Source organism: Bufo bufo, chromosome 5 (assembly GCF_905171765.1).
Source record: "Bufo bufo chromosome 5, aBufBuf1.1, whole genome shotgun sequence".
Lineage (NCBI taxonomy): Eukaryota > Metazoa > Chordata > Amphibia > Anura > Bufonidae > Bufo > Bufo bufo.
This window is the reverse complement of record NC_053393.1, coordinates 258,922,743-258,947,784: the sequence shown is the minus strand read 5'-3', so window position 1 is coordinate 258,947,784 and position 25,042 is coordinate 258,922,743. Positions and strand designations below refer to the sequence as shown.

Genomic DNA, 25,042 nt, shown 5'->3' with positions numbered 1-25,042 from the left:
TACTTCATTTATCTATCTATTATCGGCTATCCCGAGTAAAGACATTTGTGTATATTGCAGGAACAAAATAGCACTACCAAATAGCACTGGCAAAGTAACAGAGCTGCCATAGACTCAACAGGATACATTGAAAAACGTATAATACGAACACCCAATATCAACAACTATAATGGATTGAATTGTGTATTTATCTTATTCGGAGATACAGTAGAGGTGTGGTTCTTCCAGAAATAGGCTAGAATCTAGTGGGTATAGGCATCAATTAACTGTATTTACCAGCCACTACATGCCTCACTTGGTTACTTGAGCACCAGTAGCTTTTGTAATGGATCACAGTTATTATTAGAGGGGTTGGACTCCCTTTATTTTATTTGTTTACTATGCACTCATAATCAAGTGTCCATATAGCAATAAGTGAGCCAATAGTTTTTTTTTTTTCATACACATGGGAAAATGCTGTCAGTGTAAGACAATAGATTTCAGGACCCTCAGGGTTACACAACATTATAAATCAGTATGATGCTGTGCGATCCTATCGGAGGAGCTGAGGCCAGAACGGCACCTCTCACTGACACATGCTGCGAGTACCTTGCATTTAACTCGTTCGTGTGTGTCTGGCCTACGGGTCCTTTTACATAGGCTGAGGATCTGTCAGATTAATGGGAAAGAGTGTTTTTATAAACGCTTGTCCCTGATAATCTGCCAGCAATCACCTAATGAATGAGTAGTGGTGTCCTTCAAGCGGCACAGTATATCATCATTCCTGTGCAGCAGATCGTGGTGTATCACTGTATTGATTGCTTCTTCCCATACAGTGGAGGTTATTGCTGCATGTAAATGTAGCCCTCATTTCCACTGATGATTTGACAGTGATCAGGAGCATCTGCTTCATTCCCGATAATCTGAAAGTTCTTTGGTCCATGTAAAAGGACCATAGGGGCTCTTTCACATCAGTGAGTTTTCCCTCCAGATGCAATACCGTGTAGTGAACACATAGCATCCGGACTGAATCCTGACCCATTCATTTCAGTGGGTCTGTGTACATGCATCATCTGTGTTCAGAAAAAAAAAATTGCAGCATGTTCTATATTGTGAGTTTTTATGTAACTCTGGCTCCATAGAAGTGAATAGAGGTTGCGTGAAAAACGGAGGGCATCCAAATGCAATATCTCTTTCACTGATGGTTGCTAGGAGATGTAGATTGTCGTTCTTCATTTTTTTTTCACGCACATGAACAACGCATGCATTCTAGATACAATCCTGATGGAAAAATTGACACACTGAATGCAATTGCAGACAAAACTGATTGAACTTGCATGCTAAACCAGAACAGATCCTGACAATCCGTATTGTGAAAGAGTTGCTTGTGCTTCACAGGATGAATTCATTAGGTTAACCAGCCTCAGAAACAGCTAATTAACAGCAATTCAAGTTAGAGCCTGTATAAATGCTTTACATGGAGCGGATGCCGTGCAGGTAATCTGCTGCGTGAAAGAGAGCCAAGCCCCGTTCCGGACAGCAGAGACACGGAACATGATTAATAATGCTCCATGCCTCTCTGATCTTTTTACTATAAAATCACAGTGATTTTGTAGTAAAAAGGTCACAGAGAGGCACAGAGCATTATCAATCATGTTAATGCTCTGTGTCTCTGCTGTCCGGAATGAAGCGTGGCACTCTTTCACGCAGTGGATTCCATGCACGGGATCCTCTCGTGTGAAAGAGCCCTAAGGGCAATTTGACCAAGGAGGAGAGTGATGGAGTACTGTCAGATGACATGGCCTCCACAATCACCCAACATTAACCCAACTGAGATGGTTTGGGATAAGTTGGGCCGTCAAGTGAAGGAAAAACAGCCTGCAACGGCTGGGTACCTCTGGGAACTCTTTAAAAGACTGTTGGAAAAAACATTCCTGGCCACTGCCTCATGAAGCTGATGAACAATTGAAAATATTAAACATGTTTAACACTTTTTTGTTTGCTACCTAATTCCATATGTGTTTCCATCGATTTCATGTGTTAATAATGAAGTATATGAGTCTACAATGTAGAAAAAAAAAAGAAAAAAAAAAAAGATGGAATGAAAAGGTGTGTCCAAACGTTTGACTGGCACTGTATGTGTGTGTGTGTGTGTGTGTATATATATATATATATATATATATATTTCCCCAGTCGTCTCCATGACAGCACAAACTGAGATTGCCTTCCTCTGATAGGACGGGGAAAAGCACACAGAGAGGTTAAAAACCCCACCCCCACCCCCTCATCGCCAGTGTTTTTCCTGTCCTGTCAAGGAAGGAATGCCAGAGAGGTGCTGGGAGCTTTTTTGGGTTCCCTAGTCCTTTTTTCAGTTTTTACCTTTTTTCTTCTCGCCCTGCTACGGCGGGGTGTCATCCGTTAGACCGGAGGTCGGTTCCGGGGTCCGGCTCTTCCCTCCTCCAGGCGTGGTCTATGCCTGGGTCACCCTCATTCATGGTGATCCCGGCGAAGTTCCCTCTGCGGCGGCCCAGGCGGGCTTGAAGCAGTGCGGTAAGGGCGGCTGGAGCGACGCTATGACGCTCTTCCTTCCAGTCGCTGGGTGATGACGTCGGACGCCGGGAGCGTGGCCAGCGTCGTGACGTCACGGAGGCCGCGGCCGACACCGAATTCAAAAAAGGACGCCGATTCGGACTGCTCTGAGGCCTCCACAGTTCACCCTACCTGCTGACAGCAACTCAAGTGGACGGGAGCTGAGAAGATGAGCGCCCCTACCACCACTGGCTCGGGTCCTGAGCCCCCTACCACTCTGGGCGGTGTGAGTAGCCTGCTGGCACCTTTTCATATTGCGTATTTGCCCTGCTGTGGTTGACCCTTTCCTCCCTTGTGTGGTACAGGGAGAAAAGGAGTCTACCTCCTATGTTAAATCCAGACCCAGGAAGTGCGGCGTCTGTTCTAAGCGCCTTCCTTCCTCAGGGTCCAAGCTACTGTGTAAAGACTGCACCTCTACCGTGGTGAAGGCGGAGTCCTCTAGTTTTATGGAACAGATCAAGACTCTGGTCAGAACGGAGGTCCAATCAGCGTTGGCCGCTAGGGACCCCCCTGCCTCCCCTATACCTCAGCCCTGCCAGGGCCACAGACCACCCTCTTCCAGAGGCCTTGACTACTCTGGGAGTGACCTGGACTCGGCCTACTCTGATTTGTCAGATGTGGGGACTTCTGCTAGATCTCTGGAATTGGAGGAAAGTAGCGAGTACAGGAGATTCCTCTTTAACCCAGAGGATATCGAAGAATTGATCCGAACCATCAGGGCCACTATTAGGCTGGAGATCCCTAAGCGGTCCAAGTCAGTCCAGGAGGAGATTTTTGGGGGTTTAGGGGAGAGGCACAAATCGGTGTTCCCGGACAATGTCCAGAAGAGGATACGGGCAGAATGGGAGAAGCCGGAGAAGGATTTCTTTATCCCACGGGGCCTCAAAAGGCGATACCCCTTCGACGAAGCAGACTGTGCCAATTGGGAGGCCATTCCCAGGGTGGATGCTCCCGTTGCTAAGGTAGCGAAACAAACGATCCTTCCGTTTGAGGACGCAGCGCAGATCAAGGAGCCTCTAGATAGGAAAGCCGAGAGTCTGCTCAAGAGGACCTGGGAGGCTACAGCAGCTCTCCTAAAACCGGGGGTAGCAGCAACGTGTGTGGCTCGTACACTCGCCGTGTGGCTTAAACAACTATAGCGCCATATAGAGAATAAGGCCCCTTGGGAGGAGATCCTGGACAGTATTCCTCTTCTGAAGAAGGCCACTTTCTTCCTTGCCGATGCCGCTGCAGAATCGGTTAGGCTATCTGCTCGCACGGCGGTCCTGTCCAATACCAACAGACGGGTACTGTGACTTAAGGCCTGGTCGGGCGACACCGTATCAAAAAACAGGCTGATATCTCTACCCTTTCACGGTCAATACGTGTTCCGGTCCGACCTGGACAAGATCCTTGAGAACGCCACGGACCATAAGAAGGGCTTACCAGAGGACAAATCCAAGACCAGGAGTTTTTTCGGAGGCCCCAGCAGGATCCCAGGGCCGAGGATTTACGAGAGGCGAGAGAGGAAAAAGTTTTTTTCTTAATCCCAACAGGGGAGATCCCTCTCCCTCTTCATCAAAACAATGACATCATCCCGGTCGGAGAAAGGCTCAGCTCCTTTCTAGGGGTTTGGGAACAAACCATCACGGATCCGTATATATTAGGCATCGTAGAACATGGCTACACTATAGAACTGGATTCCCTTCCTCCGCAGAGGTTCGTCCTGACCAAGCTCACCAGAAGCCTCGAGTCTCCCTTATCCGAGGGCGTAAGAAACTTATTACACCTGGGGGCAGTAGAAAGGGTCCCTGCCGGAGAATTGGGGAGGGGTCACTATTCCCCCTTATTCCTGGTCCAGAAATCGAATGGCAATTTTCGGACCATTATAAATTTAAAACCCCTGAAGAAACACATCACCTACCACAAGTTCAGGATGGAGACCGTCAAGTCAGCGGTGAAGCTCATCAAAAGGGTGTCTCTGATGGATACAATAGACCTCTCCGACGCATACTTCCATATCCCAATACAGGTCCGTTCCACAAGATATCTGAGGTTCGCGGTGGAGCAAGGTGGGACAGTCCGCCACTATCAGTTCAAGTGCCTCTCGTTCGGCATATCATCGGCACCCCGCATATTCACCAAGGTTATGGCGGAGGTCGTAGCCTCCCTAAGCAAGGAGGGGATAATAATCATCCCTTACCTAGACGACCTGCTAATAGTAGCGGAAACCTCAGATCTCCTTCACAGACACATCCAAGTGGTTCTCTTGCGCCTCCAGAACTTGGGCTGGTTGGTCAACCGGGAGAAGTCCGACATGTTCCCAGACCATCGGAAGGTATTCCTGGGTATTCTCTTGGATTCAGCACTTCAAAAATCCTTTCTCCCTCCGCTAAAGGTACAGAAGCTGAAGTCAAGGGTCCTCCACTTCACCAAGCAGTCCCGTTGCTCAATAAGGCAGGGCATGAAAATGCTGGGCCATCTCACCTCCTGCATCCCTGCGGTAGCCTGGGCCCAATTCCATATGAGACCCTTACAGAAGCTTGTTCTAAAACAATGGAACAGGTATCGATCATCCCTGGACCAAGGGTTGTCAGTGTCCCGGGAGGTGAAGGCTTCACTAGGCTGGTGGCTCAAGACCAAGAACCTGGAAACGGGAGTTCCATGGAGGCAGGAGGGTGTGCTTTCCCTCACAACGGACGCCAGCTCTTGGGGCTGGGGGGCCCTCACGGCTTCAGAGACTTTTCAGGGGATTTGGTCCGAGGACCAGAGAAGGATGTCCTCCAACTACAGAGAACTCAGTGCGGTTTGGGAAGGCCTCAGGTCCATCCAAATACAGGCCAAAAATCGCCACGCCCTGGTCCATTCGGACAACTCCACAGCTGTGGCATTTATCCAGCACCAGGGAGGAACAAGACACTGTCACCTCCAGAGGCTTTCAGACCGAATCTTCCTTTGGGCAGAAAAGAATCTACAATCCCTGGCGGCAGTACATCTGAAGGGATCCCTGAATCTCCAGGCGGATTACCTCAGTCGGCAAAGTCTGGATCCAGGCAAATGGTCTTTGTCCCAGACCGCTTTCCAACAGATTCGGGATCGTTGGGGGAGTCTTATCCTAGACCTGTTCGCATCAGCAAAGAATCACAAGGTTCAGGATTTCTTCTCCCTCAACCGAAGAGACCCATGTGTGGCAATAGACGCTTTTACCCAGAGCTGGACGACGGGCCTAGTCTACGCCTTTCCCCCGATACCAGTAATCCCAAGAGTGATCCAAAAGTTTCAGTCCGAAAGGTGCAGACTGATTCTGGTGGTCCCATTCTGGCCCAGGAGAAGCTGGTTCGGGCTCCTCAGGTCCCTCAGCCCGGAAGATCCCATCCGTTTCCTGACGGAGGAGGGTCTTCTAACCCAGGGTCCCATACCACACCCCAATACCAACCTCCTTAAGCTGTCCGCCTGGATTCTGAGCAATCCCTCTTGCTAGGGTTAGGGCTCTCTGAAAGAGTAGTTAAGACCCTCTTACTCAGTAGGAAGTTCACCTCCAAAGCGTACCTCAAAGTTTGGAGAAAGTTTGCCTCCTGGAGCGGAGTCAGGTTCAACCAGTCCACCCCTAATATCCCTCTTATCCTGGAATTCCTCCAGGATGGGTTGGATTTGGGCCTTGCTCCTAACACATTGCGAGTCCAGGTGTCGGCCTTGGGGGCCCTCTATAATACCAGCCTTCATGAGGTCCCCTGGGTAGCAAGATTCCTGAAAGCAGCAGATCGACTAAATCCCTGAGTCAGGAATATGGTCGCACCATGGAACCTTAACACCGTACTTTTAGGGCTGTCGGATGTACCGTTTGAGCCTCTTCTCTCCCTATCTATTAAATGGCTCACTCTGAAAACCATCTTCCTAGTGGCCATATCCTCTGCAAGGAGGGTTTGCGAGCTCCAGGCCCTGTCCATACAGGAACCCTTCCTCAAGGTGCTAGACGGCAAGCTCGTTTTCAAATTAGACCCCTCTTTTTTCCCCAAAGTGGTCTCCTCCTTTCACAGGTCACAAGATATAGTTATCCCGTCTTTCTTTCCTAACCCTAAAGACGAGCAGGAATCTAGATTCCACAATTTAGACGTTAGGCGTTCAGTTCTTCATTATTTACACGCCACAGAGGAGTGGCGTATCGACAAAAATTTATTTATCCAGTTTGCAGGTCCAAATAGGGGTAAGAAGGCAGCTAAGAGCTCTATATCCCGCTGGATTAGATGCACCATCTCCGAGGCCTATAAAGCCTCCGGTAAGGAGGCTCCTCCATCCCTTAGAGCCCACTCAGTTAGATCGGTCTCCACTTCTTGGGCTGAGAGAGCCTCTGCTTCGTTAGAACAAATCTGCAGGGCAGCTACCTGGAAGAGGGCCCACACCTTCACCAAGCATTATAGGGTGGATGTGTTTTCCGACGAGGACTTGGCCTTTGGACGTAAGGTCCTAGGTGCTGTAGTCCCCCCCTAAGTTACTTTGTTAGTTCTCAGTTTGTGCTGTCATGGAGACGACTGGGGAAATGAGTATTACACTCACCGGTAATCCGGTTTCCTGGAAGTCTCCATGACAGCACAACTTTGTCCCGCCCTTGTTTTTCTTTGTCAATAGACTATTTTGACTAGTTTTCTGTTCTACCCCTTGTCCTAGTCCTGTTATAATACACTGGGGATGAGGGGTGGGGGTGGGGTTTTTAACCTCTCTGTGTGCTTTTTCCTGTCCTATCAGAGGAAGGCAATCTCAGTTTGTGCTGTCATGGAGACTTCCAGGAAACTGGATTACCGGTGAGTGTAATACTCATATATATATATTAGGAATTTTTACATATAATTAATTTACAACATGTAGCATTGAGTACTTTGCTCATAAAGAACAGTATTGTTGATATATTGATTTAAATATTGTGTTCTACAGGATATGTCTAGTTTGATGCACACAATTTATGAAGTTGTAGATCAGTCTGTCAACCACTCCTCTAACAGCAGTAAAACACTCCGGGTGAAACTAACTGTGAGCCCTGAACCTTTAACAAAGAAAAGGGAAAATTCAAGTGCTACTCAAGGTAAGTTCACAATAGGAAATTACATTTCCATGCATCTTCAGTCATTTAACGTTATGCTTTGTAGTGTGCTAGCATAGAATGATAAAACATACACAGTCGAGTCACATTATTATGACCACCAGCTAATATCTAGAGTAACAGGCTGGGAGTTACTCAGTAAGGTCCTGGTGGATTGTCACAGGTATCTAGAACCATGCTGACTGCAGTGCATCCCACAGCTGCTGGAGGAGGATTCATAGAGCGAACACAATCGGTTATCCCACATATGTTCAATTGGGTTGTAGTCTGGGGAATTATGGGGTCGAGGTAATACTTGGAAGTCTTGGACATGCTCTTCCCACCAGTGATGGACCTTGTTAGCCATGTGACATGTTTCGCATTGTCCTGCTGGAAGATTCTATCCTCCCTAATCAAGACAATCAGTATGGGTGTACGTGATCTGCAAGGATAGATTCATACCCAAGTCGGTTGAGAGTGTTTTCCACATGGATGAGTGGGCCCAGATAATGCCATAAAAACAATCCCCAGACCATAACACTGCCTCCACCAGCTTGTGTTCTTCCAGGAATATTTGCAGGATATTTTTTCTCTAAATGTTTATCATCTGACACGCCAATATTCATCTGCTCAATGAAGCAGAAAATGTTGCTCATCAGAGAAGCCAACCCTTTACCAATCAGCGAAGGTCTAATTCTGATAATACCATGAAAATTTAAACCTTTTCTGCCGATGTAACATCATTAGCAGAGGTGCAGTGACCATCTGTTTTTTTTGGGATCCCCATACGCAGTAGGGTTCACAGAACTGTTGTTTCAGCCATACATCTGGTATCCCCCTGGTTCTTTTTCACATTGAGCTGCTTCACTATAGCACGTTGATCCGCTGTCACACACCTTTAAGCACCACTAAGCCAGTTGATGACGGGTCATCAATATCACATTGGCAGGGATCCCGACACTTCCGCTGATCAGCTGTTTCAGGGAGCTGTTGCGCTCACTGGAACTCAGGATTCTGATGGCTTTCCAAGCACAGCGCTGTACATCATATAGTGGCTGTGCTTGGTATTGCAGCTCAGCCTCATTAACTGGAATGGGACTGAACTGCAATTAGGCCATTTGACCAATGTACAGTGACATCACATGTCCTAGGAAGAGGCTGGGGTGCTCATGGAGTGCCCGGCTTATTCTAACAGCGGAGTCTGACACCCGGGATCCCTGTCGATCTCATATTGATGACCTATCCAGAGTATACGTAGGTCATCAATAATAATTCCCGGATAAACCTTTTAACGATTTGAATGTCAAAGTCTGACATTAATCCAAAAGAAATGTTATGAAAGGACCTGAAGTGAGCAGTTCATGGTAGGAAATCCATCAACATATCAAGAGTAGAAAATACAGGGAGTGCAGAATTATTAGGCAAGTTGTATTTTTGAGGATTAATTTTATTATTGAACAACAACCATGTTCTCAATGAACCCAAAAAACTCATTAATATCAAAGCTGAATATTTTTGGAAGTAGTTTTTAGTTTGTTTTTAGTTTTAGCTATTTTAGGGGGATATCTGTGTGTGCAGGTGACTATTACTGTGCATAATTATTAGGCAACTTAACAAAAAACAAATATATACCCATTTCAATTATTTATTTTTACCAGTGAAACCAATATAACATCTCAACATTCACAAATATACATTTCTGACATACAAAAACAAAACAAAAACAAATCAGTGACCAATATAGCCACCTTTCTTTGCAAGGACACTCAAAAGCCTGCCATCCATGGATTCTGTTAGTGTTTTGATCTGTTCACCATCAACATTGCGTGCAGCAGCAACCACAGCCTCCCAGACACTGTTCAGAGAGGTGTACTGTTTTCCCTCCTTGTAAATCTCACATTTGATGATGGACCACAGGTTCTCAATGGGGTTCAGATCAGGTGAACAAGGAGGCCATGTCATTAGATTTTCTTCTTTTATACCCTTTCTTGCCAGCCACGCTGTGGAGTACTTGGACGCGTGTGATGGAGCATTGTCCTGCATAAAAATCATGTTTTTCTTGAAGGATGCAGACTTCTTCCTGTACCACTGCTTGAAGAAGGTGTCTTCCAGAAACTGGCAGTAGGACTGGGAGTTGAGCTTGACTCCATCCTCAACCCGAAAAGGCCCCACAAGCTCATCTTTGATGATACCAGCCCAAACCAGTACTCCACCTCCACCTTGCTGGCGTCTGAGTCGGACTGGAGCTCTCTGCCCTTTACCAATCCAACCACGGGCCCATCCATCTGGCCCTTCAAGACTCACTCTCATTTCATCAGTCCATAAAACCTTAGAAAAATCAGTCTTGAGATATTTCTTGGCCCAGTCTTGACGTTTCAGCTTGTGTGTCTTGTTCAGTGGTGGTCGTCTTTCAGCCTTTCTTATCTTGGCCATGTCTCTGAGTATTGCACACCTTGTGCTTTTGGGCACTCCAGTGATGTTGCAGCTCTGAAATATGGCCAAACTGGTGGCAAGTGGCATCTTGGCAGCTGCACGCTTGACTTTTCTCAGTTCATGGGCAGTTATTTTGCGCCTTGTTTTTTCCACACGCTTCTTGCGACCCTGTTGACTATTTTGAATGAAACGCTTGATTGTTCGATGATCACGCTTCAGAAGCTTTGCAATTTTAAGAGTGCTGCATCCCTCTGCAAGATATCTCACTATTTTTGACTTTTCTGAGCCTGTCAAGTCCTTCTTTTGACCCATTTTGCCAAAGGAAAGGAAGTTGCCTAATAATTATGCACACCTAATATAGGGTGTTGATGTCATTAGACCACACCCCTTCTCATTACAGAGATGCACATCACCTAATATGCTTAATTGGTAGTAGGCTTTCGAGCCTATACAGCTTGGAGTAAGGCAACATGCATAAAGAGGATGATGTGGTCAAAATACTCATTTGCCTAATAATTCTGCACGCAGTGTATTTGGTATGGAGGATTAGGCCAAAATTCTTTCAAGCCTATGTGCAGGACTAATTATCATTTAAAGGAAACATTTCATAGCAGTTAATCTGCACAAGAGGGGTTATATTTTCATCTTGCAGTTTTCAATTGTTCTTGAATGTGTCTTTTTGAAGTTAGTTGAATTTTAATTATAGAAATCCTTTATTTTCTAGACAGAGAAGCCATCAGACCTGAACTCTTTGAAGAAATAAAAGTTGCTGAGAAGCGTTTATCTGCTCATGTCAGGTAAATGCGCAAAAAAAAAAAAACATCATCCCACTCACTGTGTCTAATTGGTGTATGTGTGGTGAGACAATTGCTATTCTTTCTTACTAGAGTTTTTTTTATCTGGCTGTTTATAATTAGGGATGAGCGAATCGACTTCGGATGAAACATTCGAAGTTGATTCGCATAAATCTTTGTTCAAATACTGTTGAGTATTAGAATGTATTGGCTCAGATGAGCCAAAGTTATTGCTTCCAGGTACCACTTGGAACCAAACCCGAGTTCGGGAAATGTTTTTTTTACAGTACAAAATAATTTATGAAGTTATTGTGCGAAATCTCTCAAGACTTCACAAAGCAATAACTTCAGCTCATTGGAGCCAATACATTCTAATACTGTACGGAGCTACTGCTCCGTACAGTATTAGAACAAAGTTTTATGCGAATCGACTTTGGATGTTTCATCCGAAGTCGATTCGCTCATCCCTATTTATAATGATTATATTCTTCTCTGAACATTTTGCTGAGCTCATATTTACTGTATACTACCAAAGCATGGGTAAATGACAGAGGAAGCGCCTGAGTTACTATGTGGAACTCAGTAGAAAACAAACAAAAAAAAGGTGGAAAAAAAGTTGTCACTGATTTAGAGATTGGTGCAACCAGAGAAAGACCTGTTTATCATATGATCTCTTCTGTTAAAACTACATTGCCTGTCCCAAAAAAAAGTCGCCACCTGGATTTAACTAAGCAAATAGTTATGAGCCTCCTATTGGATAATTACTGCATGGGCGATTATCTTTCAGATGGCAATAAGTTATTTAACCCCAACTGGTGCAATGAGTTGCTTCTCATTTCTTAAACAACCATGTCGAAAGACACATCTCGTGGTCGTGGAAATGATGTTAGTCTGTTTGCGAAGGGTCAAATCGTTGGCATGCATCAAGCAGAGAAAACATCTAAGGAGATTGCAGAAACTACTAAAATTGGGTTAAGAATTGTCCAATGCATTATTAAAAACTGGAAGGATAGTGGGGACCCATCGTATTCGAGGAAGAAATGTGGCGGGAAAAAAATCCTGAATAATCGTGATCGGCGATCACTTAAACGTTTGGTGAAATCAAATCAAAGAAAAACAACAGTAGAACTCAGGGCTATGTTAGTGAAAGTAAGAGCATTTACACATGCACAATGCAAAGGGAACTCAAGGGATTGGGACTGAACAGCTGTGTAGCCGTAAGAAAACTACTAATCAGTGAGGCAAACCAGAAAAAAAAGGCTTCAATTTGCTAGGGAGCATAAAGATAGGACTCTGGAGCAATGGAAGATGGTCATGTAGTCGGATGAGTCAAGATTTACCCTTTTCCAGAGTGATGGCAGATGAAGTGATGCACCCATCATGCCTAGTGCCTACTGTACAAGCCTGTGGGGGCAGTGCTATGATCTTGGGTTGCTGCAGTTGGTCAGGTCTAGGTTCAGCAACAGTATGTGCTCCAAGAATGAGGTCAGCTGACTACCTGAACATACTGAATGACCAGGTTACTCCATCAATGGATTTTTTCTTCCCTGATGGCACGGGCATATTCCAAGATGACAATGCCAGGATTCATCGGGCTCAAATTGTGAAAGAGTGGATCAGGGAGCATGAGACATCCTTTTCACACATGGATTGGCCACCACAGAGTCCAGACCTTAATCCCATTGAGAATCTTTGGGATGTGCTGGAGAAGACTTTGTACAGCAGTCTACCATCTCTACCAGACTCTACCATCATCAATGCAAGATCTTGGTGAAAAATTAATGCAACACTGGATAGAAATAAATCTTGTGACATTGCAGAAGCTTATCGAAACAATTCCACAGCGAATGCGTGCAGTGATCAAAGCTAAAGGCTTTTTTTTTGTGGCGATTTTTTTTTTTGGACAGGCAGTGTATCTCCTCAACAACTGATGGGAGCGATACAGTTTAAAAACACTGTTTTTCACAATTTCATCACTGTGCCCTTTCACAACCCCAATTCCAAAAAAGTTGTGACACTGTGTAAAGTGTAAATAAGAACAGAATGTAATGATTTGCAAATCTCAAAGACCCATATTTTAATCATAGCAGATCATAGAACACATATTAGTAGTAGAATGTGAGACATTTTACCATTTCATGAAAAAAATTAACTCATGTAGAACTTGATGACAGCAACACATCTCAAAACGTTGGGACAGGGGCATGCCTACCATTGCTGAAGTTTAGTGAGCGTGTTGTCCAATTCTTGTCTGACATAGGATTCTAGCTTATCAATAGCATTCCTGTCTTATGTCCTTTAAGTGCCCTGATATACTGTTGCAAGAAAAAATATGTGAATCCTTTGGAATGATATGGATTTCTGCAAAAATTGGTCATAAAATGTGATCTGATCTTCCTCTAAGTCACAACAATAGATAATCACAGTCTGTTTAAACTAATAACACATAAAGAATTAAATGTTACCTTGTTTTTATTGAACACACCATGTAAACATTCACAGTGCAGGTGGAAAAAGTATGTGAACCCTTGGATTTAATAACTGATTGAACCTCCTTTGGCAGCAATAATGTAACGGTCGCGTACACACACACACAGGGGGGAGGGAAGTGACCACTGAGCTCCACCCTTACCCCTGGCCCTGCCTACTTGCCTCGCGAGTCCTAATGACAGGGGACAACTGGACGGAAATCCCTTGCTTGGACTAAGTGCAGGGATGACAGACAGACAAACAACAGAACGAGAACGGACCGAGTCAATACCAGGAAAGCTACAAAGTACAAATGGAGCAAGCAGAGAATTGTCAGGAGAAGCCGGGGTCATAAATACCAGGAGAGTCGTGTAGTACCAAAGGAGTCAGTAGAGGATCGTCAGGAGGAGGCCGGGGTCAGAATACCAGGAGAGCAGCAAAGTACACAAGGAGCAAGCAGAGGATCGTCAGGAATTCAGCAAAAGGTAAGTACGCCAGGAAAGAAAAAACCACAGGTGGAACCTAAATTAACAGGCAACCTGTGGCCAGCAGGCTGCCTGTATTTATAGTGGGGAGTGAGGGTCATGTGACGTGGCCAGCGTCACATGACCGACAGACCAACCAGTCGAACACCGAGTGATCAGCTCGGCGCTCAAGGCAGACTTAGGAGCAGGGAGCCACCCAGCTAGTAAAGCCACCCTGGGAACGAGGTCAAACACAGATCCTCGCTCCCGAAGCTAAGCAGCAGGTCTGTGGCTAATGGGGGACCGAGTGCACCTTCGGAACCCCGTTACAAATCACTTCAACCAAACATTTCCTGTAATTTCAGATCAGACGTGCACAACAGTCAGGAGTAATTCTTGATTATTCCTCTTTACAGAACTGTTTCAGTTCAGCAATATTCTTAGGATGTCTGGTGTGAATCGCTTTCTTGAGGTCATGCCACAGCATCTCAATCGGGTTGGTCAGGACTCTGGGCCACTCCAGAAGGCGTATTTTCTTCTGTTTAAGCCATTCTGTTGTTGATTTACTTCTATGCTTTGGGTCGTTGTCCTGTTGCAACACCCATGTTCTGTTGAGCTTCAGCTGGTGGACAGATGGCCTTAAGTTCTCCTGCAAAATGTCTTGATAAACTTGGGAATACATTTTTCCTTCGATAATAGCAATCCGTCTAGGCCCTGACGCAGCAAAGCAGCCCCAAACCATGATGCCCACACCACGATACTTCACAGTTGGGATGAGGTTTTGATGTTGGTGTGCTGTGCCTCTTTTTCTCCACACATAGTGTTGTGTGTTTCTTCCAAACAACTCAACTTTGGTTTCATCTTTCCACAGAATATTTTGCCAGTACTGCTGTGGAACATTCAGGTGCTCTTGTGCAAACTGTAAACGTGCAGCAATGGTTTTTTTGGACAGCAGTGGCTTCTTCTGTGGTATCCTCCCATTTAATTCATTCTTTTTTAGTGTTTTACGCATCGTAGATTCGCTAACAGGGATGTTAGCATATGCCATAGACTTTTATAAGTCTTTATCTGACACTAGGATTCTTCTTCACCTCATTGAGCAGTCTGCGCTGTGCTCTTGCAGTCATCTTTACAGGACGGCCACTCCTAGGGAGAATAGCTGCAGTGCTGAATTTTCTCCATTTAGAGACAATTTGTCTTACCGTGGACTGATGAACAGCAAGGCTTTTGGAGATACTTTTATAACCCTTTCTAACTTTATGCAAGTCAACAATTCTTATTCGTAGGTCTTCTGAGAGCTCTTTTGTGCGAGGCATTATTCACATCAGGCAATGCTTCTTGTGAAAAGCAAACCCAGAACTGGTGTGAATTTTTTATAGGGAAGGGCAGCTGTAACCAACACCTCCATTCTCATCTCATTGATTGGATTCCAGTTGGCTGACACCTGTCTCCAATTAGCTCTTGGAGATGTCATTAGTCTAGGGGTTCACATACTTTTTCCACCTGCACTGTGAATGTTTACATGGTGTGTTAAAAAAAAAAAGGTAACATTTAATTCTTTGTGTGTTATTAGTTTAAGAAGACTGTGATTGTCTATTTTTGTGACTTAGATGAAGATCAGATCACATTTTATGACCAATTTGTGCAGAAATCCATATCATTACAAATACAAAGGGTTCACATACTTTTTCTTGCAACTGTAGGTTCTAGTACTTTGGTAAGGCTATATTCACATTGCATTTTTTGTGTTTGTTCAACATACATGCTCAGAAAGTCTTGCGACTTACACACTAAATATTGGCTGTTACGAATGAATTAGCATCCATCCCCATAATTGTATCAATTTAATGCATACAGTATATCATGAGCTTTTCATGATGTACAGTTTCTGTTATAGACGCCATTTTAAACTATTGGGGACAGATGCCACTGTTAAGTCATTCTTTTTATGCATGTGTCACCCACAATAGCATCCATTTAATGGATGTCATGAAAAGCTAAAGACTCATGATGTGCACTATACCTTTAACAGATGCTTATGATGTATGCCATATATAGCTCACCCATGAGCTACTATGTTAAAAATAAATTTATACATTTAAAGGAGTTATCCAAGAGTATGTCAGACCTCCCAGAGTGGCCGATCTGTGGTGGAAAGCATACTTACCTGGTCCCGCCGCTGGGTTCTGTGTCTGTGACTCCTAGGCCAGCTCTTCCTCTGCCTACAATGCTGAAATCAACATCTGTCATGGAGAGAAACAACTGGTCATGTGACATATGGGGAACAAGTCATCACTATGGCCTGTGACTGACCAGGCAAGTATGATCTCCACCGCGGGTCTGCCACGCTGGGAGGTTTGGATAGCTCCTTTAATCAGGGGCATAGCTATAGTAGAAGCAGGGGAAGCGGCTGCAGGGGCCCCACCAGGAGGGAGACTGAAAGATTTTATTGTTACTGCCCCCTCAACAGTATTATACAGTGACATTATATACAGTGGCATGAAACACCATATATACATAGTAACATAGTTTATGAGGCCGAAAAAAGACAATTTGTCCATCCAGTTCGGCCTGTTATCCTGCAAGTTGATGCAGAGGAAGGCAAAAAAAAACTGAAAACTGTGAGGTAGAAGCCAATTTTCCCCACTTAAGGGGAAAAAAATTCCTTCACAACTCCAATCAGGCAATCAGAATAACTCCCTGGATCAACGACCCATCTCTAGTAGCTATAGCCTGTAATATTATTACACTCCAGAAATACATCCAGTCTCCTCATGAACTCTTTTAGTGAACTCACCATCACCACCTCCTCAGGCAGAGAGTTCCATAGTCTCAATGCTCTTACCGTAAAGAATCCTCTTCTATGTTTGTGTACAAACCTTCTTTCCTCCAGACGCAGAGGATGTCCCCTCGTCACAGTCACGGGGATAAATAGATGATGGGAGAGATCTCTGTACTGACCCCTGATATATTTATACATAGTTATTAGATCTCCCCTCAGTCGTGAATAACCCCAATTTTGATAATCTTTCAGGGTACTGTAGTCCATCCATTCCAGTTATTACTTTAGTTGCCCTCCTCTGAACCCTCTCCAGCTCTGCTATGTCTGCCTTGTTCACAGAGCCCAGAACTGTACACAGTACTCCATGTGTGGTCTGACTAATGATTTGTAGAGCACCTATGGTAGCAGTATGTTCTCATCACGGGCATCTATGCCCCTTTTGATGCAACCCATTATCTTATCGGCCTTGGCAGCAGCTTCCTGACACTGGTTTCTACAGCTTAGTTTGCTGTTCACTAAAATTCCTAGGTCCTTTTCCATGTCAGTGTTACCCAGTGTTTACCATTTAGTATGTACTGGTGACTTGCATTATTCCTTCCCATGTGCATAACCTTACATTTGTCAGTGTTAAACCTCATCTGCCACTTCTCTGCCCAAATTTCCAATCTATCCAGAACCATCTGCACCCGTATACTGTCCTTTTCCAAGTTAAGCACTTTACACAGTTTAGTGTCATCTGCAAAAATTGATATTTACTGTGTAAGACTTCTACAAGATCATTAATATATTGAAGAGAATAGGGCCCAGTACTGACCCCTGAGGTACTCCACTAGTGACAGTGACCCAATCTGAGTGTGTACCATTAATAACCACCCTCTGTTTTCTATCATTGAGCCAGTTACTTAACTACATACAGACATTTTCTACCAGTCCAAGCATTCTCATTTTATATACTAACCTTTTATGCAGTACAGTTTCAAATGCTTTGGAGAAGTCCAGATATATGACATGCTTACATACAGTTGTGTTTAAAAAATAATAGCAGAGTGTTTAAAAAAGTGAATAAAGCTCAAATCCTTCTAATAGCTTATATTTCCATACACATAAATGCATTGGGAACACTACACATTCTATTCCAAATCAAAACATGAAGAAATATATATAAAACTTGTGCTGTTCCTCTAAAAAAAAATTGAAGGTGTTTGTACTATTCTTTACAAACTCAAACATTCACTATATAAACTGAAAAATGTTTGAAGATTTTGCTTTACTTTGAATCACTTAACTAATATTTAGTTGTATAACCACTGTTTCTGAGAACTGCTGTACATCTGTGTTGCATGGAGTCAACCAACTTCTGGCACATGTTAACAGGTATTCCAGCCCAGGATGATTAGACTACATTCCACAGTTCTTCTCTATTTCTTGGTTTTGCCTCAGAAACTGCATTTTTGATGTCACCCCACAAGTTTTCTATTGTATTAAGAGCCAGGAATTGGGCTGGCCACTCCATAACGTCAATCTTGTTGGTCTGGAACCAAGATGTTGCACGTTTACTGATGTGTTTGGGGTCGTTGTCTTGCTGGGACACCCATTTCAAGGGCATTTGCTCTTCAGCATAAGGCAGCATGACCTCTTCAAGTATTCTGTTGCATTCAAACTGATCCATGATCCCTGGTATGAGAAAAATAGGCTGAACACCTTAGTATGAGAAACATCCCCATATCATGATGCTTGCGCCACCATGCTTCACTGTCTTCACAGTGTACTGTGGCTTGAATTCAGTGTTTGGGGGTCATCTGACAAACTGTCTCTGGCCACTAGACCCAAAAAGAACAATCTTACTTTCATCAGTCCACAAAATGTCTCTTTAGGCCAGTCAATGTGCTCTTTGGCAAACTGTAACCTCTTCAGCACATGTCTTTTTTTTACAGTGGGACTTTGCGGGGGCTTCTTGCAGATAGCTTGGCCTCACATAGGCGTCTTCTAATTGTAACAGTACTCACAGGTAACTTTAGACCTTCTTTCATCTTCCTGGAGCTGATTGTTGGCTGAGTCCTTGCCATTTTGGCTATTCTATCCATTTGAATGGTAGTTCTTCGCTTTCTTCCACGTCTTTCAGGTTTTGGTTGCCATTTTAAAGCATTTGCGATCATTTTAGCTGAGCAGCCTATCTTTTACTGCCCTTCTTTATATGTTTTTCCCTCTCCAATCAACTTTTTAATCAAGGTACGCTGTTCTTCTGAACAATGTCTGGAACGACCAATTTTTCTCCGAATTTCAGAAAGAAATGCACTGTAACCAGCATGTACAACATTTGCTGCCTTCCTTCCTTAAATAATGGCAATAATTGCCACCTGTTTTTCAAAGAATGAATGACCTCACTCATTGAAGTCCAGACTGCTATTATTTTGAACATGCCCCTTTCAATAAGTGATTGAATTACAGAGAATCAGCAGCATGCATGGCATGACTGTTGGGTCTGTTGGGTTGGGTCTGTTGGGTTTGGTTGAGTCTGCTGTATACTGTCCAGGCAGAGACCAAAACACATATAGACTATTGAAAGGAGATCCAACCATAGTCTTTACTGAAAAATTGCTAAAATATAGCAATAGAGGGTTGCAGTTGGGAATCCTAACCAAAACTGAATTCAATTTCATTATGGGAACGCCGGGTAGACTCCCGGTCCTATATTGCCTGCCTAAGGTACATAAGGATCCGGTTAGTCCCCCCGGTAGCCCCATAATATCTGGCATCGGATCCCTAACTGAAAACCTGTCAAAATATATTGATTCATGGTTACAACCCCTTGTCAAAAAAAATGAATCGTATTTAAAAGATACCACGGAAATCATAAAAGTTTTAGAAAAATTAACAGTGGAAGATGATTGGATCTTAGCAATACTAGATATACAATCACTGTATACAGTGATCAATCATGATCAAGGTATAAATGCTCTAAAAATCCATCTGGAAAAAGAAAATTTCAAACAAGAACAATTGGAAATTATAACAGATGGAGTTAGACATACACTCACCTAAAGAATTATTAGGAACACCTGTTCTATTTCTCATTAATGCAATTATCTAGTCAACCAATCACATGGCAGTTGCTTCAATGCATTTAGGGGTGTGGTCCTGGTCAAGACAATCTCCTGAACTCCAAACTGAATGTCAGAATGGGAAAGAAAGGTGATTTAAGCAATTTTGAGCGTGGCATGGTTGTTGGTGCCAGACGGGCCAGTCTGAGTATTTCACAATCTGCTCAGTTACCGGGATTTTCACGCACAACCATTTCTAGGGTTTACAAAGAATGGTGTGAAAAGGGAAAAACATCCAGTATGCGGCAGTCCTGTGGGCAAAAATGCCTTGTGGATGCTAGAGGTCAGAGGAGAATGGGCCGACTGATTCAAGCTGATAGAAGAGCAACGTTGACTGAAATAACCACTCGTTACAACCGAGGTATGCAGCAAAGCATTTGTGAAGCCACAACACGCACAACCTTGAGGCGGATGGGCTACAACAGCAGAAGACCCCACCGGGTACCACTCATCTCCACTATAAATAGGAAAAAGAGGCTTCAATTTGCACGAGCTCACCAAAATTGGACTGTTGAAGACTGAAAAAATGTTGCCTGGTCTGATGAGTCTCGATTTCTGTTGAGACATTCAAATGATAGCGTCCGAATTTGGCGTAAACAGAATGAGAACATGTATCCATCCTCTGATGGATACTTCCAGCAGGATAATGCACCATGTCACAAAGCTCGAATCATTTCAAATTGGTTTCTTGAACATGACAATGAGTTCAGTTAACTATACTAAAATGTCCCCCACAGTCACCACATCTCAACCCAATAGAGCATCTTTGGGATGTGGTGGAACGGGAGCTTCGTGCCCTGGATGTGCATCCCTCAAATCTCCATCAACTGCAAAATGCTATCCTATCAATATGGGCCAACATTTCTAAAGAATGCTATCAGCACCTTGTTAAATCAATGCCATGTAGAATTAAGGCAGTTCTGTAGGCAAAAGGGGGTCCAAGACCGTATTAGTATGGTATTCCTAATAATTCTTTAGGTGAGTGTATATTAGAGCACAATTACTTCTTTTTTGAGAAGAACTACTACCTCCAGATCACGGGGACCGCCATGGGCACCAGGTTTGCCCCCAGCTATGCTAATTTATTTTTGGCATATTGGGAAAATTTAACCATCAATCCCAAAAAAGATGGGGGCAACCTGGTGCTCTGGCGGAGATACATCGATGATGTTATCCTGATCTGGAAGGGAAGTGAAGCTACCTTACAAGCATTCATTTGTGAATTGAATAATAATATTTATAATTTAACTTTCACAGTAGGTATTAATAAAATAGAAACAGAATTCCTAGATTTAAATATCACAACAAAATAAAATAAATATGTATGCCGAACCTTCAAAAAAACAACAGCAAAAAATGGATATATACTATATTCAAGCTGTCACTTGCCACACTGGCTAATAAACATACCTTTTGGACAATTCCGTCGCATAAAGAGGAATTGCACTGAAGATTCACAATTCCAACAGGAAGCACAAAAATTAAAAGAGAGGTTTGTGGAAAAAAGATACCCCACACAGGTGCTAGAAAAAGCACTCCTAAAGGTTAATGAAATATCTAGAGAAACCTTTTTTTAAAAAAAAAAAACAAAGAACTCACAGAAAATGATAATGAAAATAGTAAAAAAGCGGGTACAGATTTCAGGATTATTATCCCTTTTTCTACACAATATAAACAAATTGAATTAATAATCAACAAATATTGGCACTTGTTATCACAGGATAAAACAATTGGTCCATCACTACCCATCAAACCCCAAATCACGTACACAAGAGCACAGAATTTAGGACTTAAAATTGCACCCTCTATCAAGCACAAATCCAAAAATCCGCCCCCTAATAATTGGATGAGTCTGAAAGGGTTTTATAGATGTGGAAAATGTCAAGGCTGCAAAGTAACCAAATTTCCAAAAAAGACTATTGAAATCAGCTCATCTCAAAACACCTTTTCCATGACCATTAAAAGCTTCCTCAACTGCAACAAAACTAGAATAAGTGAACATATACGAAACATTAAAAATGGATATATCAAACATTCACTATCAAAGCACTTTAAAGAATTCCACAATAAGGATCCGAAAGGCATGTTTTTTATGGCGCTACAAAAAAATCTATAAACATTGGCGTGGGGGCAAACACGTTGAAAAGATGTCTAGAGCCGAATCAAGACTTATTTTCGATTTCGGCAGCCTCATCCCAATGGGCCTAAATGCCGATTTGGAAATTTTCGGCTTCTTGTGATCTTTTGGGGTTGCGTGTTTTTCATCCGACGGAGAGTCTCATGTTTGGCTGTTTATCAGCACTGAGACTCTCCCTTGGGGAGAAACACGCACTCCTATACCACCAGACAAAATAAAATAAAGCAAGGAATGATGACATAAAAGAATATATTTATTATACCAAGAGTTTATCAAGATGTTTTATATATATGTATCCACTGCAATATCTATGTCCCATTTGGTTTTTTATGTTATCATATGTGATTTTTATTTTTTTTTATGATCTTTTATGTTATCATATGTAAATTTTTATCTCATCATATGTGATATTTTATCAATATTTAGAATTTTTAATGCATTGCAACATGTTGCAATATTTATTTTTTATTAAATAGAGAGATCACATCACAACACACATTATAACAAAAAAACGCACCAGTAGCGAAAAAAATCGCAACAGAACCGCAAGTAAAACCGCATGTCTAATAACAGAGCTAAACCTTAGATTTTTTGATTGCTAAATCCGCCCTACACCTGTGGGCTATCCTGAGCAGCCTAATCCGCCCTGCACCTGTGGGCTATCCTGGGCAGCCTAATCCGCCCTACACCTGTGGGCTATCCTAGGCAGCCTATAAGTAGCCAGTCCAAAAATGGGAGATCAGCTGCCACTGAGGAAGGGGTAAGAGGTCCCCGAAACGCGTCTGGCGTAACCAGCTGAGAACTCTCACTGGACTAAGAAAAGGCCTTTATACGGATGATCTATTAAAATCAATCTTACTAAAAATTGGAGCGCTCCAAATAAGAAAAAAAAATTCGGATCCCATTTTCAACACCAAGTTCCTGCGATACCTTGCTGCGAGATACAAACCTGTTTCCTGATACAGACCACGCGACATGCCGGCGTCTGCCTGAATAGCGTGGAGAAACAAACACAGCAGCAACTCTTAGGTCGGGTATGTAATGCCATATCTTGGAACACGAATATTCTTATCCACCTAGAAGCAGGTAAGACCTGTATAGGCGGTGATTATAGTACATACCAGTACTTGTTTTTCCATCATAGACATAAACTAAGGTCTGGACATCTAAACCGCAAACAAACTATAATCAAGCAGTAACTGGTGAACAGTATTCAGGTTTGCTTTTCATCCGTTTTAAGAACATCTTGGCCTGCAAGCTGCAAGCTACAATAACAGCAGAATGCACTTTATGCAAATTTTTAAATCAAATATAAAGATTTAGTTCAGTCTCATCAGAAAATTACCCTCATTTATTTTAGGAACTACCTGCATATACGATTTATGACGTATTTTTCCTACAATATTTAATATGTGCGAGCATGCATATGTTTGTTTGATGTTTTTATGAATTTTTAATAGTTTTATAGTGTTATTACGATTGTTTTTCATTTATTAAATTTGAGTGTGATCACCATAATTATTGTGTATTCATTTGAAGCCACACATACAGAGTGCCAGTCCACAATTTACAAAAGACCAAAAGATGCTCTATTGGTCTCCATCCTCCTACTGAATCTATTTTGTAGTTTGTATATTAGATGCTTTTCTAGTATACACGCTAAATATAAACTGTAAACGCATTGTGAACTCAGTGTAAGGGCCAGTTGCCAAAATGTTCTGTGGCGCTGTTTTTCACACTTTTTTTTTTATGCCAAAAAAGCGCCTCTAAAAAGTCTTAAAAAGACACCCTGGAAAAAAGAAGCAACATGCTCAGTGTGGATTATGTGCTTTTTTATTTATTTATTTTTACCACGTTTTCAAATTCCGTCACGTGAACATAACCTAGGATAGGAGTTCTAGCTATCCTTTACTCATGACAAAAGCGAAGGAATGGGCAACTGTGCATGTGATACAAAGTGCTTGTGGTACAATCCCTAGATTCAAAATCTATGCCAAGTACACATAAAACATGATCAACATGATCTGTGGAGTGCACATGTGTGGGAGAAAGTGAGAAGTTGCTAGAGCTTTAAATGTTTTTTGCAGGATTAGAAAAACTAAAGGGGTTGTCCTTATTTAAAAATCTTCCCAGAGTCCTGAAATGTATTAAACAGTAAGAAAATCATATGTTCACCACTTAATCCCCCTAGTTTCCAATGCTGCCGCTAGACACCGCTGCAGCCTTTGAACTCAGACTGGAGTGTCAAAGTGGGAAACAGCAAGGGATTAAGTGGTGAGTAATTTTATTAAAATTTTTATTTAGCTACTTTGGGGAGATATTTAGATGAGTCAAACTACCCTTTTTAACGGGTTGTCCCATTAAGACAACTTCTCCCCTAATAACAGTTGATAAGTAGCCTGACCACTGGTACCCCTTCCCATCACGAGAACTGGGGCCCGTGCTTCCCTGTTTAAATGGAGCAGTGGTCACACATACACACTGTTACTCCATTTAGCTTTATGGGTCAACCGGAGATAGCCAAGTGCTCTCCTGTGGATAAGGGATACGTTGTCTCAATGGGACAAACCTATCCATATTTACTACTCAAAAGGGAATCTGTCATCAGAAAATGAATTATTGTTTATATCTAGTTTTTTTGTTAAATGTATGGTTGGTGATGTTATTTATAATTTTCCATGTTTCTCTGTATATATTAAAGGTAATTTGTTAGCAGATTTGTACCTATGACACTGGCTGACCTGCTGCATGTACACTTGGCAGCTGAAGGCATTTGTATTGGTCCCATGTTCATATGTGCCTGGATTGCTGAGAATAATTATGTTATAATCTATGCAAGTGACCCTCTAGGAGCAAAGGGGGCATTGCTATTACTCCTAGAGACTCTGCTCTCTCTGCAGCTGCCAAACCCTCTGCACTTTGATTGAAAGGGCCAGGCAGTGTAAACCTGAATATGCCTGACCCTTACTTCTCCCAAAGTCAAAGAGATGAGCCTATAAGAGTAACAGTAATGCCCCCATTGCTCCTAGAAACTAATATTTTATTAAAACACCATTTTTCTCAGCTACAGGCACATATGATCATGGGACCAACACAGATGTCTTCACATACCCTTTAAAAAAGAAATAATACAAATCCTGCAGTTTTCACATTGGTAACTAAGCCTAATAGGTGCCACTTCTTGGTCTGTACTGATCACTTTACAATCATCCCATTGTGATCACAAACAGGATTACCATGA

General features: G+C 42.9%; 1 protein-coding gene across 2 annotated transcripts in view; it reads left to right on the top strand.

Moving 5' to 3' along the window:
- Positions 1-25,042, top strand: part of NKD2 (NKD inhibitor of WNT signaling pathway 2) — a 229,172-nt gene that overhangs the window by 191,507 nt on the left and 12,623 nt on the right. For both annotated transcript variants that reach the window (XM_040432169.1, XM_040432168.1), the window contains exons 6-7: positions 7,477-7,624; positions 10,779-10,851. In XM_040432169.1, coding sequence (XP_040288103.1) covers positions 7,477-7,624; positions 10,779-10,851 — 221 coding nt within the window. The remainder of the gene's footprint in view (positions 1-7,476; positions 7,625-10,778; positions 10,852-25,042) is intronic.